This window comes from Myotis yumanensis, unplaced genomic scaffold (genome assembly GCF_028538775.1).
Source record: "Myotis yumanensis isolate MYYU_CA2020_CCGP unplaced genomic scaffold, mMyoYum1.0.hap1 SCAF_2, whole genome shotgun sequence".
NCBI classification, from domain to species: Eukaryota; Metazoa; Chordata; class Mammalia; order Chiroptera; family Vespertilionidae; genus Myotis; species Myotis yumanensis.
In genome coordinates, this window is record NW_027223753.1 from 139,653,556 (window position 1) to 139,672,863 (window position 19,308).

General features: G+C 40.2%; 1 protein-coding gene across 4 annotated transcripts in view; it reads right to left on the bottom strand.

Annotated features, from left to right (window-relative positions):
• ST3GAL6 (ST3 beta-galactoside alpha-2,3-sialyltransferase 6) overlaps positions 1–19,308 on the bottom strand; it is an 87,043-nt gene that overhangs the window by 31,721 nt on the left and 36,014 nt on the right. For 3 of the 4 annotated variants that reach the window (XM_070406109.1, XM_070406110.1, XM_070406107.1), the window contains 2 exons: positions 15,402–15,501; positions 4,618–4,695 (listed from right to left, as the gene is read on the bottom strand). In XM_070406109.1, the coding sequence (XP_070262210.1) occupies positions 4,618–4,695; positions 15,402–15,490 (167 nt within the window). In that variant the 5' untranslated portion in view covers positions 15,491–15,501. The remainder of the gene's footprint in view (positions 1–4,617; positions 4,696–15,401; positions 15,502–19,308) is intronic. The other variant, XM_070406108.1, reaches the window with a different exon arrangement.

Genomic DNA, 19,308 nt, shown 5'->3' on the forward strand with positions numbered 1-19,308 from the left:
CAGCCTCTTTAATAAATGGTGCTGGGAAATTTGGTCGGATACATGCAAAAAAATGAAACTAGATCACCAACTTACACCACACAAAAACAAACTCAAAATGGCAAAGGACTTGAATGTAAGACGGGAAACCATAAAAACCTACAAGACTCCAGAGGCAGCAAAATTGCAGACATATGTCGTAGCAATATTTTTACTGATATAGCTCCTAAAGAAATGGAAATCAAGGAGAAAATAAATAAATGGGACTACATAAAAATAAAACGCTTCTGCACAGAAAAAGAAACTATCAACAAAACAACAAGAAAGACCACTGCATAGGAGAATATATTTGCCAATGCTATTTCAGATAAGGGTTTAATCTACAAAATTTACAGGGAACTCATACAACTTAACAAAAGGAAGATAAACAATCAAATCAAAAAATGGGCAAAGGACCTCAATAGACACTTTTCGAAAGAAGACATACAGAAGGCCAAGAGACATATGAAAACATGCTCAAAGTCACTAATTATCAGAGAGATGCAAATCAAAATGACAATGAGGTTCCATCTTACACCTGTCAGAATAGCTGTCATCAACAAATCAACAAATGACAAGTGCTGAGGAGGATGCGGAGAAAAAGGAGCCCTCTTGCACTGCTGGTGGGAATGCAAACTGTTTCAGCCACTGTGGAAAACAGTATGGAGTTTCCTCAAAAAATTAAAAATAGAACTCCCATTTGACCCAGTAACTCCACTTCTAGGAATATATCCCAAGAAATAAGAAACACCAATCAGAAAGGGTATATGCACCCCTATGTTCATAGAAGTACAATTTACCATAGCTAAGATTTGGAAACAGCTTAAGTGTCCATCAGCAGATGAGTGGATTAAAAAACTATGGTACAGTGGAATACTATGCTGCTGTAAAAAAGAAAGAACTCTTACCATTTGCAACAGCATGGATGGACAGAGCATTATGCTAAGCAAAATAAGCCAGTTGGAGAAAGATAAATATCACATGATCTCACTCATATGTGGAATATAATGAACAACATAAACTGATAAATCAAAATAGAGCCAGATTAAAAAAAAAAAAAGAAAATAAGTATTTTAGAAGTAATCCTGTTATTTGCAGATTTTTAATATTTCCTACAACTTTTGTGATATTACACTATGTTAGTACAGTTTTGGTAATATTATATTTGAAATATTTTTTCTTGAAATATTAATTTCTATTGCATATACTTAAAATTGTTTTTCTTGAAATATTAATGTTTATTGCATGTAAGGTTATTATATTTAAAATCATTTTTCTTGGAAAAAAATGATCAGTTTAAAAAAGAAACATTTTAATAAAAATTTTATAACTTAATTTTTACAATATCCTGTTATACATAATTATTTACAAACTACAACGTTCGCTAATGACTGATTACTATAATCGCGTTGCATTCATTTCCCTTACATGCCTTAAGTGCAGGCACACCATTTCTTGCCACTAACACTAGCAGCGAAGATTTTAGCATCCAATTGCCACGTCATTAGTCTTGAACTGACTTGTTTGGTGTGCACAACAGGAAATATTTCGCTTTTGGAGAACAAGAAAAATAGGTTTGTTTGCGTTATACTTATTAATTTGTGCAGTTATCCAGTGTCTGGTAAGTTAATGTTCAAGAAAAATTTAATTTTTATTAAAATGTTCTATTATTTTATGTTAACGATTACTCATTTATTTCAGCCCTTTGTATTCAGCATGTCTCTATTGAAATAAATCTACCTTTCTCTGAAAATTGAAGCTTTTTTTGTGTGGCCCACATAAACTTAAACCTTGTTTATTTGGCCCATGTTAGCCTTTGAGTTTGACATGCTTGTAGTACACTGTATTATATTACTGTGTATTATATTATAACTAGAGGCCTGGTGCACAAAAATTTGTGCACTCGGAGGGGGGGTCCCTCAGCCCGGCCTGTGCCCTCTCGCAGTCTGGGACCCCTTGGGGGATGTCCATCTGCTGGCTCATGCCTGCTCCCCGGGGGATCGGCCTAAGGTGGCAGTCAGACATCCCTCTGGCAGCCCAGGAGCCCTTGGGGGATGTCCACTTGCCAGCGGGGAGCAGGCCTAAACTGCAGTCGGACATCCTTAGCACTGCTGAGGAGGCGGGAGAGGCTCCCATCACCACCACTGTCCTGGAAGCCATCAGCCTGGCTTGTGGCTGAGCAGAGCTCCCCCTGTGGGAGTGCACTGACCACCAGGGGACAGCTCTGCATTGAGCGCCTGCCCCTTGGTGGTGAGTGTGTGTCATAGTGACCAGTCGTTCTGCTGTTAGGGTCAATTTGCATATTACCCTTTTATTATATAGGATAGAGGCCTGGTGCACAGGTGGGGGCCGGCTGGTTTGCCCTGAAGGGTGTCCCAGATCAGGGTGGGGGTCCCGCTTGGGTGCCTGGCCAGCCTGGGTGAGGGGCTGAGGGCTGTTTTCAGGGTGGCCACACCCCCTTCAGGGTGGGGGTCGCCACTGGGGTGCCTGGCCAGCCTGGGTGAGGGGCTGATGGCTTTTTCCAGGCTGACCAAGCCCCCCAGCGGGGACCTTCACCCCATGTGGGTGTGGCCAGCCTGGGTGAGGGGCTGAGGGCTGTTTTCAGGCTGGCCACACACCCCCGGCGACCCAAGCTCCCAACCTCTCCTTTTTTCTTTTTCTTTTTTTTCTGGGATTTATTTATCTTCTATAATTGAAACTTTGTAGCTGTGATCGGAGCCCAGGTCCCGTCAGGGCAGGCAGGAAGCTTGGCTTCCTCCATCGCCAGGGGCAACCCAAGCCTCCTGCTCGCTCCAGCTCCGTGGCCACAGCCATCTTAGTTGGGTTAATTTGCATAACCACTCCTGATTGGCTGGTGGGCATGGCTTGAGCATAGCAGAGGGACAATTAATTTGCATGTTTCTCTTATTATATAGGATGTATCATATTACATTACATTTCTGCTATTGTTACATCTATGAACGGACGCTTGGAGTGGTCAGTAAAGTCTGAGTCAGTTTAGACAGAAACTGAAGCTATGAGAAGTGAAGTAACTAGACAGTATCACGGCGGTCACTGACCCATATCTGACAAAGCTGAAATCCACATTAACTGTTTACAGCACTGCAGGCAACACCTCCAGGTTTCTTTCTCAGCAGAGCTGCTCCTGATTTCTCCGTGCAGAGGAGTTCGCACCACTCCCAGCGAGTACAACTCACAGGACAAATGCCAAGTCTACTTGTCCATTAGACTGCAGACTTCTGCACGTACTGAGCAAAGCTTCATAAATACTTTAACCCCGTAGGGTTTTCTCAGGAAGGAAATAAAGTGTAAGAATACCTTGATTCTAGAGTAGCTTTTTAAAGCTTCAGTCTGCAGCCCACAGGTGGTTCATAAAATCAATTTTGTGACTTATGATCAACAGTTTTTTTACTGATTTCACAGAGGAAGGGAGAGAGAGAGAGAGAGAGAAAGAGAGAGAGATAGAAACATCAATGATGAGAGAGAATCATTGATAGGCTGCCTCCTTCACGCCCCTTCTGGGGATGGAGCCTGCATCTCCAGGATTTGCCCTAACCGGGAATCGAACTATGACCGCCTGGTTCATAGGTCAAACACTTAAATATTAAATAGTCTCTTTACTATTTTTTTTAAGTAAATAGAACAGAATACAGGGCATCTTGAGTATGAGGTAAAAATTCTTTCTTCTCATTGTAAATATGCTTGTATACTAAATTATAAAAGTAAAATGTACTTTTTCCTATGGGTCATGGTAAAAAAAGTATAAGATCTCTCTTCAAGTCTTTCAGTGGCCCTAACCAGACATCCCCCATGGACAGACTACAAGCAGTGGTGGCTCACCTATAACCATATGCAGAAATAGTTTATATATCTGCAGATTTCCAGAGAGTTGGTTGATTTTAACGGGATCTGCAGCTTCCAAAAGGTAAAGAACTAGTATTGGAAAGGTGCAATAATATAATAAAACAAAATAAAAATAGAAAATGTGACTTTTATCCTTAATAGGTAAGATGTTTAAAAAAAACACACCTCATGCCTGTTTTATACAATTAATCATGCCCAGACTAGATAATTATTATCCAGAATCATCTTGACTAGCCTGTTAAAATTGAGGTGACAGAGGCAAAAATTATTTGTGGATAGAAGAGTAAATTCCCTACAAGTCCTGACAACCATAATGAATAATCATTATTACATTCTATAGTGATGAATGTGTAGTAGTTCATTAATAGTCAGTGAAAGTTTTGACTGAAAAACTTAACTTAGAGGTGAGGGGGAAGAAGCCACAAATAAGGATGGAAAATAACATGGGGACACAAGGTGGGGGGATAAAACCTTAAAACACAGTTCACTTTTCTATGATCAAACCAAACAGACCTCCCTAATCGCACCTGTGTGAAAGCAACACTGGTCTGACTTTTCTTAAAATGTATGACTAAGCACAAAAGGAGACGGGAGATTCAAGCTCTTCCTTAAATGTAGGGTGTCCACGTTAAATCGCTAAGCTTTGTGTGGGAAGGAAGTAAGCCAGTGTAACTGGAAATGATTGCAAACGCATGCCAAACACTTTGCATGCCACAGTTTCTTTCATGGGTTTACCTCAGGAGAGAGGCAAATGCTGGCTTTGATGAACACAGCTGGATCTTATTTCTTCGTTTCATTTCCACAGGTGGCATCCTGCAAGACAGAAAGGATCGGTCAGAAAGCAGAGCCAGGCAGCAGGCCTAGAGGGAAGCAAACGCCCTGGGAGCTCGGTGCCACTACTGAGCCGCCTCTCAGGCAGGAAACAGATGTCCTCACAGCAGCCCCGAGCTATGACAGCACCTCCTCCAAGTCCTGTGCACATGTGAGGATTTCTGGATGTAAGGCAAGGGAGATGGGAAAGGTGAGGTACTGAGGGGCCCAAGGTGAACTGAAGGGCACTCTAGAAGGGCTTGGATTACTGTGCTGGGGATGCCACAGTCTGGCTCTTTTCAGACGTCCCCCAATGCCTGGAAACCTAGTTGACCCACAGTGCACACGGCTATCTGGGTCCTCCCTGCCACACCTGGGGACGCTGGCCAGCAGCAACCAGCAGCTGCCACAGAAACAATGACCTGAGTGGGTGGCACTCACTCTGCCTCGTGATCTGGTGACTCCACAAGTCACACTGCTTAGAGTCATGTCTAACTCTCCTCCGTGCTTGGCACAGGTGAGGCCTGTGTGTCTCCTGAATGGAGCACTTGTCTCCACAATTTGAAAGGGCATTGTGAGAGGCAGAGAAAACAAAAATAAATGAAGGGGATAGGGTGGCAGGTGCCAGGCTTCGTCAGGAGAGCAGTAAACAGCTTAATACACAAACATTCGTGGTCATCCATTATGTGATGAATTAATCCTGTGGTCGGCAAACTGCGGCTCGAGAGCCACATGCGGCTCGAGAGCCCCTTGAGTGTGGCTCTTCCTAAGCCTTAGGAGTACCCTAATTAAGTTAATAACAGTGTACCTACCTATATAGTTTAAGTTTAAAAAATTTGGCTCTCAAAAGAAATTTCAATCGTTGTACTGTTGATATTTGGCTCTGTTGACTAATGAGTTTGCCAATCACTGTCCTATACTGACCTCCTGAAAGACACCCTGAGAAGGCGGGCTGGAAGTGACTCATTTAAGGCTACTAGGGGTTGGTTTGATAAATTTAAGAAAAGAGGTATTTGTATATAAGGAAGATTAAAACAGGGAATTATTTGGGGGTCTGCACCCAATTAATTCAATTTACATTCTTTCTACTGGGAAAAAATGATTCAGTTTCGAACAAATTGCTTCTTGAACAGATTTCCAGAATGAGTTAAGTTTGAGAACCAAGGTTCCACTGTAGTTTTTAAGGAAGCAAGTTCACAGCAACACCTATTTGAGGTAATTTCCTACTGTGCTTTCTGTGACTGGAGTAAAGCATTAACTCAGGAGTGACATGAACATTCCTCAAATCCTGATGACAAAAGACTGTGCTGGCCCTAGCTGGGTAGCTCAGTTGGTTAGAGCATCATCCAGATATGCCAAAGTTACAGGTTTGATCACCAGTCAGGACACTTACAAGAATCAACCAATGGACCCTGAAGAATTATGCCACACTATTCTGCTCTCTGAGATCTTCTGAGGAAGTGACATTTAAGGAAATCTTACTGAGGATCACTGAAGAGGACTCTAGAAGCTGAAAAGGTTGATATTCACAGAAGGTTTTGTAAAAGCAATACAACAGCTGGTGACACAATTCGTAGCCGAGAAGGGCAGAGGACGCCTGGAGAATGGTAGGATCCGGATATGGCCTGAAGAGAGTCTCCTGAGCACCGGGACAAGAGGGTTAGAAGGAACCTGCGCTGCACCAAGTCCGCGTCCCTTGAGGACAGGTGTAAAACCTGACTGTGGAAAGGAAGTCCACAGGGCTGATGGCAGCAGGGGATTCTAGATCTAAGTCCATATCTGCGAGAGGCTGAGCCCAGAGGGGTGGCCTGAAGAACTGCCAGAGCCATGCCGTGCCAGGGGGATACAAACTAGCAGTCGTGCAGTTGTTTTGCCTCTGTTTGGTCTTTGCTTTTATTCGCTAAGCCCAGTTCATAGGACCTTTCACATGCAAACACTCACCTGTGACTGTGGTTCAGGTGGAGGTATGGACTTGTGGAATCTGGGGAAAGGCTGAGGAGGAGAGCTGGTGAGGGAGAGGTAACCAGGAGTCTGGCACTGGGACATTCCTGACCCTCTGGACCTAAGCAGCCATTTTTCTCCTGAAAAGTCAGCCCCTCCCAGCAGCCTCAAGGGAAAAAATACAGCCACACTGAGACTAAACCCTGAGCAGAACAAAGGACACAAAAAATCTGAATAGCCTTGAAGAGCCCTCAGGGACTGGGTTGAAGAGAGGTCTTTCAGTCCCAGAAAGCAATACAATACCTTCCCTACCTATAGCCCTGTCAGAATCAGCCACTTGAGAGATTATGATTGACAGCAGGGAGACAGGCTAAGTGGGCAGATTGGTCCCACCTGCTTGCAGGCAAGGCTGTGGAAATTGACACAAAGAGAGGAGCAGTGGATCACTTGGAACTTCAACATGGTGCTGACTACCTAACAGGAAACTGATAAATGACAGACAGAACAAAGAATGGGATCTTAAACCAGCCCCCGTGGGGCATTAAAACTTGGCTGAAACAAATGACACTTTTTCATTTTATTTTATTTTTTCTTTATCTTTTATTTAAAATTTTTTCTTCTTTATTTTCTTAGTTTATTATTTTTTACTTTTTTCACATTATTTTTTCTTCATTCTATTTTTATTTTTCTAGGTATTTGTTATTTGCATTTTTTGGTTTATCTGTTTGTTCTGTGGTGTTTTCTACCCATATATTTTTTCTTCCTTTTCCTTCTTTCTCTTTTCTCTCTTACCTTTTCTTTTTTTCCATATCATTTTTGCTCTCTTTTCGCTCTTTTAATTTTCTTTCTCTGATCACTTATAGTGGGGTTATTGGTCATGAGTACATTCGTGTTTTGTTCCCTTTGTGTTGTGACTTGTTGAGTTGTATTTTGTGCTGTTCGATCAACGTGGTAGACAGCGAGCCACATAACCAGACACCCTGAGAGGACTCTCCATCCACAAACAGGACAATAACAATCAAGACCCAACTACACAAAGAAAACCCAAATATCCCAAGAAGGGGGCATCCCTAGAATATCCATCCTAGAAGACCTGAGAGATTGCACCACTGCACCCCACAAAACATCTACTATATAACACAAACTCAAAAAATCTGGGTGGCATAGCAGTTTGATCTAATACATAGAAACAATCACAAAGGGACAGAAAAAATGGGGAGACAAAGAGACAACCCCCATTGCAAGAAAAGGAGTAATCACAGAAAAGGAAATAAACAAAATGGAGGCAAGCAATTTGTCAGAGAAAGAATTCAGAGCAATGGTTATAAGGACACTAAAAGGATGGAAGACAAATTCAACAACATGTGTAAGAATCAAGAGGAAATGAAGAAGAATCAAGAGGAAATGAAGAATGGCATAGCCACACTAAAGAACACAATAGAAAGCATTAACAGTAGACTAGAAGAAGCTGAGGACTGCATCAGTGAATTAGAAGACAAGGTACAAAACACCACCCAAGCACAGGACGAACTGGAAAGAAAACTTATAAAGCAGGAGGAGAGCCTAAGGGAGTTTTGGGACAACAGGAAATGAAACAACATCAGCACAATAGGGTTTCCAAAAGGAGAGGAAGCAGAGCAAAGAATAGAAAACCTGTTTGAAGAAATAATGACAGAAAACGTCCCTAATATTGAGAAGAAAAAAGTCACACAAGTCCAAGAAGCACACAGGGCACCATACAAGAAGAACCCCAAAAGACTGAAACAAGACATATCATAATTAAACTGACAAACATCAGTGACAAAGTGAGAATCTTAAAGGCTGCCAGATAGAGACAGAAAGTTATCTACAAGGGATCTCCCATTAGAATATCAACTGGTTTCTCAACAGAAACACAACAAGTCAAAAGGAATGGAATGAAATATACAAAGTGATGAAAGCAAGGGATTTAATCCAAGAATTAGTGTCCAAAAATGGGCTAAGGGAGTTTATTACCACCAAGGAAGCAATGCAAGAAATGCTAAAGGGGCTACTGTAAAAAGAAGAAATCTAGGGAAGAAGGAACACAGGCATAAAGAATGAAAATGGCGACAAACAAGTACCTATCAATAATAACCTTAAATGTAAATGGATTAAATGCTCCAATCAAAAGACCTAGGGTAGCTGAATGGATAAGAAAACATGACCCATATATTTGGGTCTAAAAGAGATCCACTTCAGAACAAAGGACTCACACAGACTGATAGTGAAGAGATGGGAAAAAAATTTTCAGGCAAATGGAAATGAAAAAAAAGCCGGGGTAGCAATACTTATATCTGACAAAATAGACCTGAAAGTGAAGGACATAACAATAGATAAGGAGGGCCACTTCATAATACTAAAGGGATCGATACAATAAGAGGATATAACTCTGGTAAACATATGTATATGCACCCAATACAAGAGCACCCAAATATATAAAAAAAAATTCTGGAAAATATCAAGGGATAGATCTACAGCAATACAATCATAGTAGGGGACTTTAATACCCCATTGACACCACTGGATAATCCTCTAAACAAAAAATCAGCAAAGAAACAGCAATCCTAAATGCCTCACTAGATCAGATGAAATTGACATCGTCAGAACACTTCACCCCAAAGCTACAGAATGTACATTCTTCTCAAGTGCACATGGGACATTTTCAAGATAAACCACATATTAGGACACAGGCAAAGTATCTTCAAATTCAAGAAAGTAGAAATCATATCAAGCATCTTCTCAGATCACAGGGCATAAAATCAGAAATCAACTACAGTTAAAACAATGAAAAAAATCAAACAATTGAAGGCTGAATAGCATAGTATTAAACAATGATTGGGTTACCAAAGAGATCAAATAAGAAATAAAAGCATCCTGGAAACAAATGACAATGAAATCACAACAATCTAAAATCAATGGGACACAATAAAAGCAGTCCTGAGAGGAAAGTTCATAGACTACAGGCCTACCTCCAAAAAATAAGAAAAACTTGTAATAAATTATTTAACCCTACAACTTAAAGAATTAGAAAAAGAGCAATAAGAGAATCCCAGAGTAAGCAGAAGGAAGGAAATAATAAAGATCAGAGCAGAAATAAATGAAATAAAGACAAAAACAACAGCAACAACAACAAAGAAACAACACAGAAGTTCAATAAAAGCAAGAGCTGGTTCTTTGAAAGGATAAACAAGATTGATGAACCTCTAGCCAGGCTCACCAAGAAACAAAGAGAGAGGACCCAAATAAATAAAATCAGAAATGAAAGAGGCGAAGTAACAACTGACACCACAGACATACAAAGGATTATTAAAAAAATATGAACAACTCTACTCCAATAAACTGGACAACCTAGACAAAATGGACATATTCCTAGAAAAATACAAGCTTCCAAGACTCAACCAGGAAGAATAAAAATACCTTAATAGACCGATAACTACTGATGAAATTGAAACAGTAATAAAAAAAAAAAACTTCCAACAAACAAAAGCCCTGGACCGGACAGCTTCACAGGGAAGTTTTATCAAACACTCAAAGAAGAACTAAAACCTATCCTTCTCAGACTGTTCAAAAAAAATTTAAGAGGAAAAACACTTCCAAGCTCTTTCTATGAAGCTAGCATTATCCTAATCCCAAACCAGATAAATACACTACAAAGAAAGAGAATTACAGGCCAATATCCCTGATAAACATAGCTGCTAAAATCATTAACAAAATTCTAGCAAATTGGATCCAGCATTGCATTAGAAAGATCATACACCAATAAGAGGGATTTATTCTGGGGATGCAAGGCTGGTACAATATCCACAAATCAATAAACGTGATACATCACATAAACAAACTGAGAGGCAAAAATCACATAATCGTATCGCTTGACACAGAAAAGACATTTGACACAATCCAACACCTTTTCCTGATAAAAACTCTCAGCAAAGTGGGAATAGAGGGATCATACCTCAACATAATAAAAGCCTTCTATGACAATCCTACAGCCATCATACTCAATGGGCAAAATCTAAAACCATTTCCCCTAAGAACAGGAACAAGACATGGATGCCCACTCTCACCACTCCTGTTTGACATAGTACTGGAAGTGCTAGCCATAGAGATTAGATAAGAGTAAGTAAATAAAAGACATTCATATTGGAAAAGGAGAAGTAAAACTCTCATTATTCACAGATGACATGAAAGACTCCATCAAAAAACTATCAGACTTCTAAATGAATTCGGCAATGCAGCAGGATACAAAATTAAAACTCAGAAATCTATGGCATTTTTATACACCAATAATGAACTTACAGAAAGAGAAACTAAAAAAAACTACAAAAACAACCCCATTTACCATTGCAACAAAAAATTAAGATACCTAGGAATAAACTTATCTAAGGAGGTAAAACACCTATACCTGGGAAAACTACAGGTCGCTAAAAAAAGAGATAGAGGAAGACATAAACAAATGGAAGAACATACTGTGTTCATGGATTTGTAGAATCAACATCATTAAAATGTCCATGCTACCCAAAGCAATCTATGGATTTAATGCACTCCCCGTTAAATACCAACAGCATATTTCACAGACCTAGAACAAACTCTCCAGAAATTCATATGGAATAAAAAAAAACCCTGAATAGCTGCAGCAATCCTTTGAAAGAGCAAAATTAGAGGAATCACAATACCAGATATACAGCTATATTACAAAGCCACTGTTCTCAAAACTGCCTGGTACTGGCACAAGAATAGACATATAGACCAATGAAACAGAACAGAGAACCCAGAAGTCGACCCAAGCCATTATGCTCAATTAATATTTGACAATGGAGGCAATATCATACAATGGAGTCAAGACAGTCTCTTCAATAAATGGTATTGGGAAAATTGGACAGATAACATGCAAAAAAATGAAACTAGACCACTAATTTACACCATACACAAAAATAAACTCAAAATGGATAAAGGACTTAAACGTAAAACAGGAAACCATAAAAAACTTAGAAGAATCCACAGGCCACAAAATATCAGACATATGTTGTAGAAATATCTTTACCAATGCAGCTCCTAGGACAATGGAAACTAAGGAGAAAATAAACAAATGGGACTACATGAAAATAAAAAGCTCTGCACAGCAAAAGAAACCATCAACAAAACAAGAAAGTCCACTGCATGGGAGAACATATTTACCAATGTTACCTCCGATAATGTTTTAATCTCCAAAATTTACAGGGAACTCATACAACTTAACAAAAGGGAGATAAACAATCCAATCAAAAAATGGGCAAAGGACCTAAATAGACACTTTTTGAAAGAGGATATACAGAAGGCCAAGAGACATATGAAAACACTAGACGCCCGGTGCACAAAATTTGTGCACTGGTGGGGGGTTCCTCAGCCCAGCCTGCCTCCCTCACAGTCCAGGAGCCCTCAGGGAATGTCCTACTGACAGCTTAATGTCCTAAGCCGTAGTCTGGCCTCCCTCTATGGGAGGCGACCAGCTGATCAGGGGAAGGCACCACCCCCATCACCCCACTGCTGCTGCCACTGCCGGCCGCCGCAGCCACCAAGGTGTTTTCATCAACACAGACTCTAGTCCCTTCACCACGAAAAATAATGACAACTTTCTTTAGGCATTTTCAAGATGTCTCTTTCATAGGATATGACATTTCTTTTTTTTTTTTTTATCCTCACCTGAGGATATTTTTCCATTGATTTTTAGAGAGCGTGAAAGAGAGAAGGAAAGACAGAGAGAAACATCAATATGAGAGGTACACTTCGATTGGTTGCCTCCTGCATGAGCCCTGACCTGGGCCTCGGTCAGGGAGGAGCATGCAACCTAGGTACATGTCCTTGATCAGAATCGAACCCAGACCCTACAGTCCACAGGCTGAGGCTCTATCCACTGAGCCAAACTGGCTAGGGCAGGATATGACATTTCTTAGCCCCTTCAGCAGCAGACCTTCGTTTTTTCCTCCAGGAGTGAGGTAGAAAAACCCTTGATCACTTTCTTGGATTCTTACTAACCAAGTTACCAAGAACACTGCAAGTGGCATATAGGGAGCTTAGCCAATGAACGGTAAGAAAAGGTGTTTCCTCTGTAGCTCACGTACAGAGACGGGACTGCTGGCAGGCTGTCTCCCAGCAGGGGCAGGCCCCCCTGTGTGTTGTGTCTTCGCTCTGGGCTCACCTCCCTGTGTGTTGTGTCTCCGCTCTGGGCCTGCCTTCAGCCTCAGCTGTGCCGCGGCCATTGGGGCTGGGAGTGGCACCCAGTCCCCTCCCGCCCATCTAAATGCATAGTCTCCTCCTGAGCCGGTCGTGACTGTTACTGTGTCCTGACTAATTTGCATATTACCTCTCTCTCTCTCTCTCCCTCTCTCTCTCTCTCTATATATATATATATGCTCAAAGGCACTAATCATCAGAGAGATGCAAATCAAAATGACAATGAGGTACCATCTCACACCTGTCAGAATGACTATCATCAACAAATCAACAAACGACAAGTGCTGGAGAGGATGTGGAGAAAAAGTAACCCACGTTCACTGCTGGTGGGAATGCTGACTGGTGTAGCCACTGTGGAAAATAGTTGGAGTTTCCTCAAAAAATTAAAATGGAACATCCATTTGACCCAGTAACCGCACTTCTAGGAATATATCCCAAGAAACCAGAAACACCAATCAGAAAGGGTATATGCACCCCTATGTTCATAGCAACACAATTTACAATAGCTAAGATTTGGAAACAGCCTAAGTGCCCATCAGCTTATGAATGGATTAAAAAGCTATGGTAAATCTACACAGTGGAATACTACACTGCTGTAAAAAGAAAGAACTCTTACCATTCACAACAGCATGGATGGACATGGAGAGCATTATGCTAAGCAAAATAAGCCAGTCAGAGAAAGATAAATACCACATGATCTCACTAATTTGTGGAATATAATGAACAACATAAACTAATAAACAAAAATAGAGGCAGAGTCATAGAAGCATTGAACAGACTGTCCAACCTAAGAGGGTAAGCAGGGGAGGGGGAATGTAAGAGATCAACCAAAGGACTTGTATGCATGCAGATGAGCATAACCAATGGACACAGACAGTAGGGGGTGAGGGCATGTGCTGGGGAGTGGGTGCGGCTGGGGAGAGGTCAATGGGGGAAAAAGGAGACTTATGTAATACTTTAAACAATAAAGATTTTAAATTAAAAAAATAATAATCCAATGAATGCATAACTAAGCAGAACAACAAATCAAAGTAAGTCTCTCTGTCTCTCTGTGTGTTTCCCTCTGTGTGTCTCTCTCTCTGTATGTGTCTCTGTCTGTCTGTCTCTCTCTCTCTCTGTGTGTGTGTCTCTCTGTGTGTCTCTCTCTCTCTGTGTCTCTTCTGTGTCTCTCTCTTGCTTAAATCAATAAGTTAAAATTTTACAAAAAAGCCTGATGAATTCAGACAGTTCATTGTCTTCACCATTTCTCCTAGGACAACAATGTATTTGCTAGTAAATATCGATCTAGTAAGCTTCCTTCTCTTTTGTTTTTGTCTTCCATTACTAAGTGGGACAGAGACAGGATGTGGTGGAGATGGAAGAAGATTCCTGTGATATAATTTTCATGTAGTATATAATCAGACTAAGTTCTCTAGCTAAATATTTAAGTCCAAAGCCAAAAACGTGTGGCTAAAGCCACCCACCTAGCATTGGGTCTTTTCCAGTGACCATTTGTTTAACATCCTTTCATGACAATTATTTCTCAATCAACCAGTGATGATTAAATCCAGAATTATCAATTTATATTTGTACGTAGGAAACACAGGCTAGAAACATGATCTATGATCTGCTATAGAAATGCTAGCAAAAAAGAGCTAAACTTTGTCTAAGACAGGAAGTTGTCGTGTGGTTTATTTTGGTAAAATTGTATACTACTGCCCATTCTGGATTTAAGGGTCATCCATACTTTTTTCCCAGACAAAGGACTGACAATGGGGACAAGAGTAAAAATCCTATTAGAGGAGTTTTCCCTGATAAAACTACCTTTACCTCTTCAAAGTTTTATATGTGACATTTTAACTCAAAGTTGTTATAAAATACACAGATATCATCATTCATCAAATATTTTTAAGCAAAGGAAGATATAGGTAGTATCTAGATTTCATCAAACAATCTTTTATCCAAGCATTTTAGGCTGGAAACGTTGAGTATCTCTGAGCCCAAGAATCACTTCACCAATTCAAGGAGATGAAATATTATATGAAGACAGTTATATCCCAAAGATGGTCAACACCACGGCTTCACTAGAAAGTCAATAAAAAGGTGTTGCTTATCAGTTTTTAAAACTGTTAGAGATTAAAACATATAGGGTACTAGAATGATAAAACCCTGGTTTATAATGGAAAGCTAGAAAAGTTTCAAAATGTTACAGGTGATTTTAATAGGTCCCTCTAATATCATTTGTGTGTCTGTGTGAAAGACTAGTTTGGAAGTTATTTTTTTTTAATAGATCATTTTATTTATTTTTAAAATGTATTTTATTGATTTTTTTCACAGAGAGGAAGGGAGAGGGATAGTTAGAAACATCATCGATGAGAAAGAAACATTGATCAGCTGCCTCCTGCACACCCCCTACTGCGGATGTGCCCGCAACCAAGGTACATGCCCTTGACCAGAATCGAACCTGGGACCCTTCAGTTGGCAGGCCGACGCTCTATCCACTGAGCCAAACTGGTTAGGGCTGGAAGTTATTTTTAAATAGCAAAAATTAAACTTACCAATAGACATTTGTTCCCCATAATATACAATGCAGCACGTAATAGAGGAAGACAGCACTCAGGAATATAGCCACGAGGTAGCCTCTCATGGCTGGCTCTCCTGAAACACAAGTCCAAAGGCAAGTCTGTTACACAGATGCGTTTATCCAATGGCTCAACTATAAGTACTTGTGAATAAACACATAAAAAGGGAAAATTAGAAGAAAATGATGTTGGTCTATTATTTTCAAAATGCCCACTAAATGTGCAGAAGGAGACTTTTTCTCTGTCCCTCCTCAGTCTCTTATCAACACAACATAATCTATGCGTAACCCAACAAACAGTTCCATTGTTCCAAAGCTAGTGGCTTCCCTACTACTTTCTCATGTTGGATAAGAAAGAAAAAAATTTGCTCAGAACAAAATTTTATACGGAAATTTGAAAAATTCTTTCAGAAGCAGTAATGAATATCTATTTTTCTCTCTCTCAATAGAAAGTGAATATACACCTTAAGATGTAAATAAACATTTCATTTCTTTAGTCCTGGAAATGACTTTTAAGTGTTATGCATTACAATTTTTACAGGTCCTTTTTCTAATTTTATAAAAAATGGATAAAAGCGCTACTAAAAATATTTCCCATATCCTCAATTTTGATGCACCTTTAGATGCACCTATGTGATTTTTCAATATCATAGCACAGGTAAACTCAGCTAATTACGTGCTTTGTATTAAATGACAGTATAGTTCATCACACATTTGTAGACAGAAAAACCTTGACACCTTTCTAAAATATAAATGCAGAAAAAGCCTTTAGAGAATACACATATTTTTAAAACCCAGAACATGTTTATTTAGTTCCCACTTTTACTTCAAAGATAGAAATAAATAAGTCCTCATTTCCACCTGCAATTAAATGCAAAAGACGAACTTATTATATATGGTTCCACAATAGGTCTTCTATTTCAACGCCTGTGACTTTAAACAAGTATATTATTTCCCTTGCATCTCTTAGTACATTTCTTGTTCATCTGGACAATTGCATGTACCACTCCTCTCATTCCTACCCATATCTGTTAACCTCAATCAGGGTAATGCAGTGTAGAATGTGCAAATGTGGTTGCATGCATTTCCAAATAATGTAATGCTGCCTCCCTTTTCATGGTGAAATAAATGTAAATGGAACTCTTAAAATAAATCATTCCTTTGTCTTCCTAAGTAGAATACACTGAACATAATTTAAACTTTCCTTGATAATGAAGGTCATCGTAACAAATATCATAATTGTGCTGTGCTCTATTCGAGTCGAGACCTCTGGAACTACTGATCGCGTGGGCTGTGTGCTAACCTGTAGCGACTATCCAGTCAAGGCTGACAATCTTGCCTCCCAGGTGGCAGCTGGTGCTTCCCACTGCTATTAAGACAGCCACCACCCCACATTCCACTGTGATAAGTTAGTTAAAAATGAATGCTATGTCAGGGGAAAGCAAATAAACTAAACGAGCAAACTTTAGTTTACACAGACTTCTAATTTAGTATACATAATCCCTGTGGAGCGTCCACCCTGGTTGGAAATCAGAAGACAGGGTTCATGGCCCAACTCCACATAATTCCCAGCTTTGGGGACCTTAGGTAAGTCTGTTCCCCTCTTCCAACCTGAGGACCCAAATATGCATTTATCATCATTCCCCAAATATTTTTAAACAAAGGAAACCACATGTAGTATCTACATTTTATCAAACAATCCCCTTAACTCACGTGTTTACGCTTGAGAGCACACCACCAGAATGACAGGCATCTGGGACAACACATGACATAAAAACATGTGCTGAGTATGTTTGTGTATTTTACTGTTGTTTGTTTTCTAACCCTAGAGTGTGGGGGAGAGACTGTCCCATACTGAGGCTGCCGGCGGACGCACAAGCGGGACCCGGGACAGAACAGGGAGGTTGCTTACTGCAACCACTGAGAGACTGATGGGAATTGATGTTTATTCTGACATAAATCAGCACCCTTTCCCCTGCCTCCACTTCATGCTGGTTCCCGGAACCAGCTGCTGTCCTGACCTGGACAAACACGTGATTTTCCATACCTGCTGGCATCCGCATACTAGTACTGTGACTACCCTCGCCCCCACCCCTTTTTACTCTATATAATCCTTTGGCACCTGCCAAGTGGGCACAGGAATCTATTTGGCCTTGCAGCCACCCTGGTCGTGTCTCCTCGGCTAAGTTTCCCTTCATAAACTCTATTAATTGCCAAACTGGAGTGGCCAGCCTATTTCTTTGCCTTTTTTTCTATCCTCCACTTTAGAGGTAGATTTTCTTTCTCTGGGCTTTTCTGGGGTTTGAGTATAACTAACAATTGGCAAGCCAGACAGGAGACCAAAAAAAAATGGGCTTTGGGAAAAGGGCATCTGGAGGGGAAATCCCAGGTTGGACAAACACATCCATGTGGGGTGGCCCCTATACTTGATATATGTGTGAGTACAGGGATGCCTCCAAATGCCAGATGATCTCAAACATCTGTGTTCAAGGCAGGAAAAGTTACGGCCACAGCCACAGGCTGGTCCCTACTGTGGGTGGTTTGACTGGCCACTGACACCCAGCTAGAAGCCATGGTTAGAAAAGTAGGAGAACTGAAACTAGAAAAAGACATGGGAATGTCTACACTCTGTTAGCTCGGGACGGCTGACAGAGGTGAGGGAGGAAAGGCCCTTTGAGGAGAGCACACTCTTCTATGGAAGCCATGAGGTCTCTGTGTGCATCTGTTTGTATGTTCATGTGTGTCTATATACATGTTGTATTTGTGTGGTATTTTCTACCTTCACGTGGTATTGCTGACTGGTAAAAGAGCTATGTTTAATTGGCTTAAAGGGTTTAAGCACTAAATTAAGGAGTGAGTATTCTAAAATGGTCAGAAATACAGAAACCAACCTAAATGCTTTTCGGGATCAAGAGATTTGGGAAAATATCTGATATTAAAACTAGCTTATGTTTGGTAGTTTAATTAGTATATGTGCTGCCGAAGCGAGCACGGTTTGGTAGTTTAATTAAAACAGGTACATCTTTACCTTTTGTTTTACCTAGGCTTATAAATTAACCAGCAAAAACAACTTAGAATGAAGGCTGATTTTATCTAAAGTCTCATCAAGTTTTGTGGGTAATCTAAACATAATTGTTAAGTTCCACTAAAATAAATAGACTTAAGTAGAATAAAAGGCCTTTAGGTGACGGCTTTAGCAATAACTGTAGAAGGTTTATGAAAAGAAGCCTTTGAAGAAAATATTTTTAATGTGTGGTCAAGCTTGCTAAGATTAAAATGGATTTAATTAAGTAGATTTAAATATTAAAAGTAAGCTGTTGTAACAGAGTTTGGTTCTCTTTCTCTCAGTTAAAAATACAAAGTTTTTTTGGATTGTGGGTCTGCTCCTGATAAGATATTATAATAAGTTTTCTGCCTAGAAAACAAAGATTCTATATTTTAGCAAAATAATTTTCTGGCCCAGCATGCTAAGTGGTTGAACCTATGAACCAGGAGGTCATGGTTCAATTCCCAGTCTGGGCATATGTCTGAGTTGTGGGCTCGGTCCCCAGTGTGGGGCATGTAGGAGGCAGCCAATCAATGATTCTCTCGCATCAGTGATGTTTCTATCTCCCTCTCTCTCTCCCTTCCTCTCTGAAATCAATAAAAACATTAATTTAAAAAATAATTTTCTGGGTTTTACGTAGTCTTAATCAGGTCTTCGATTACTAAAGAAAATGGAATCTTCTCAATAGTTAAAGGTAAGCTTCTGCACTTGAAATACCCTGGACGACTTTCAGCAAAAGGCAGCAACAACAAAATCTATGAAGATTATGGCACATATGGATGAAGTCCACCCTGCTTCTGCAAAGATGACCCCCTCATTGCCAGACTTCTGCTGTTCT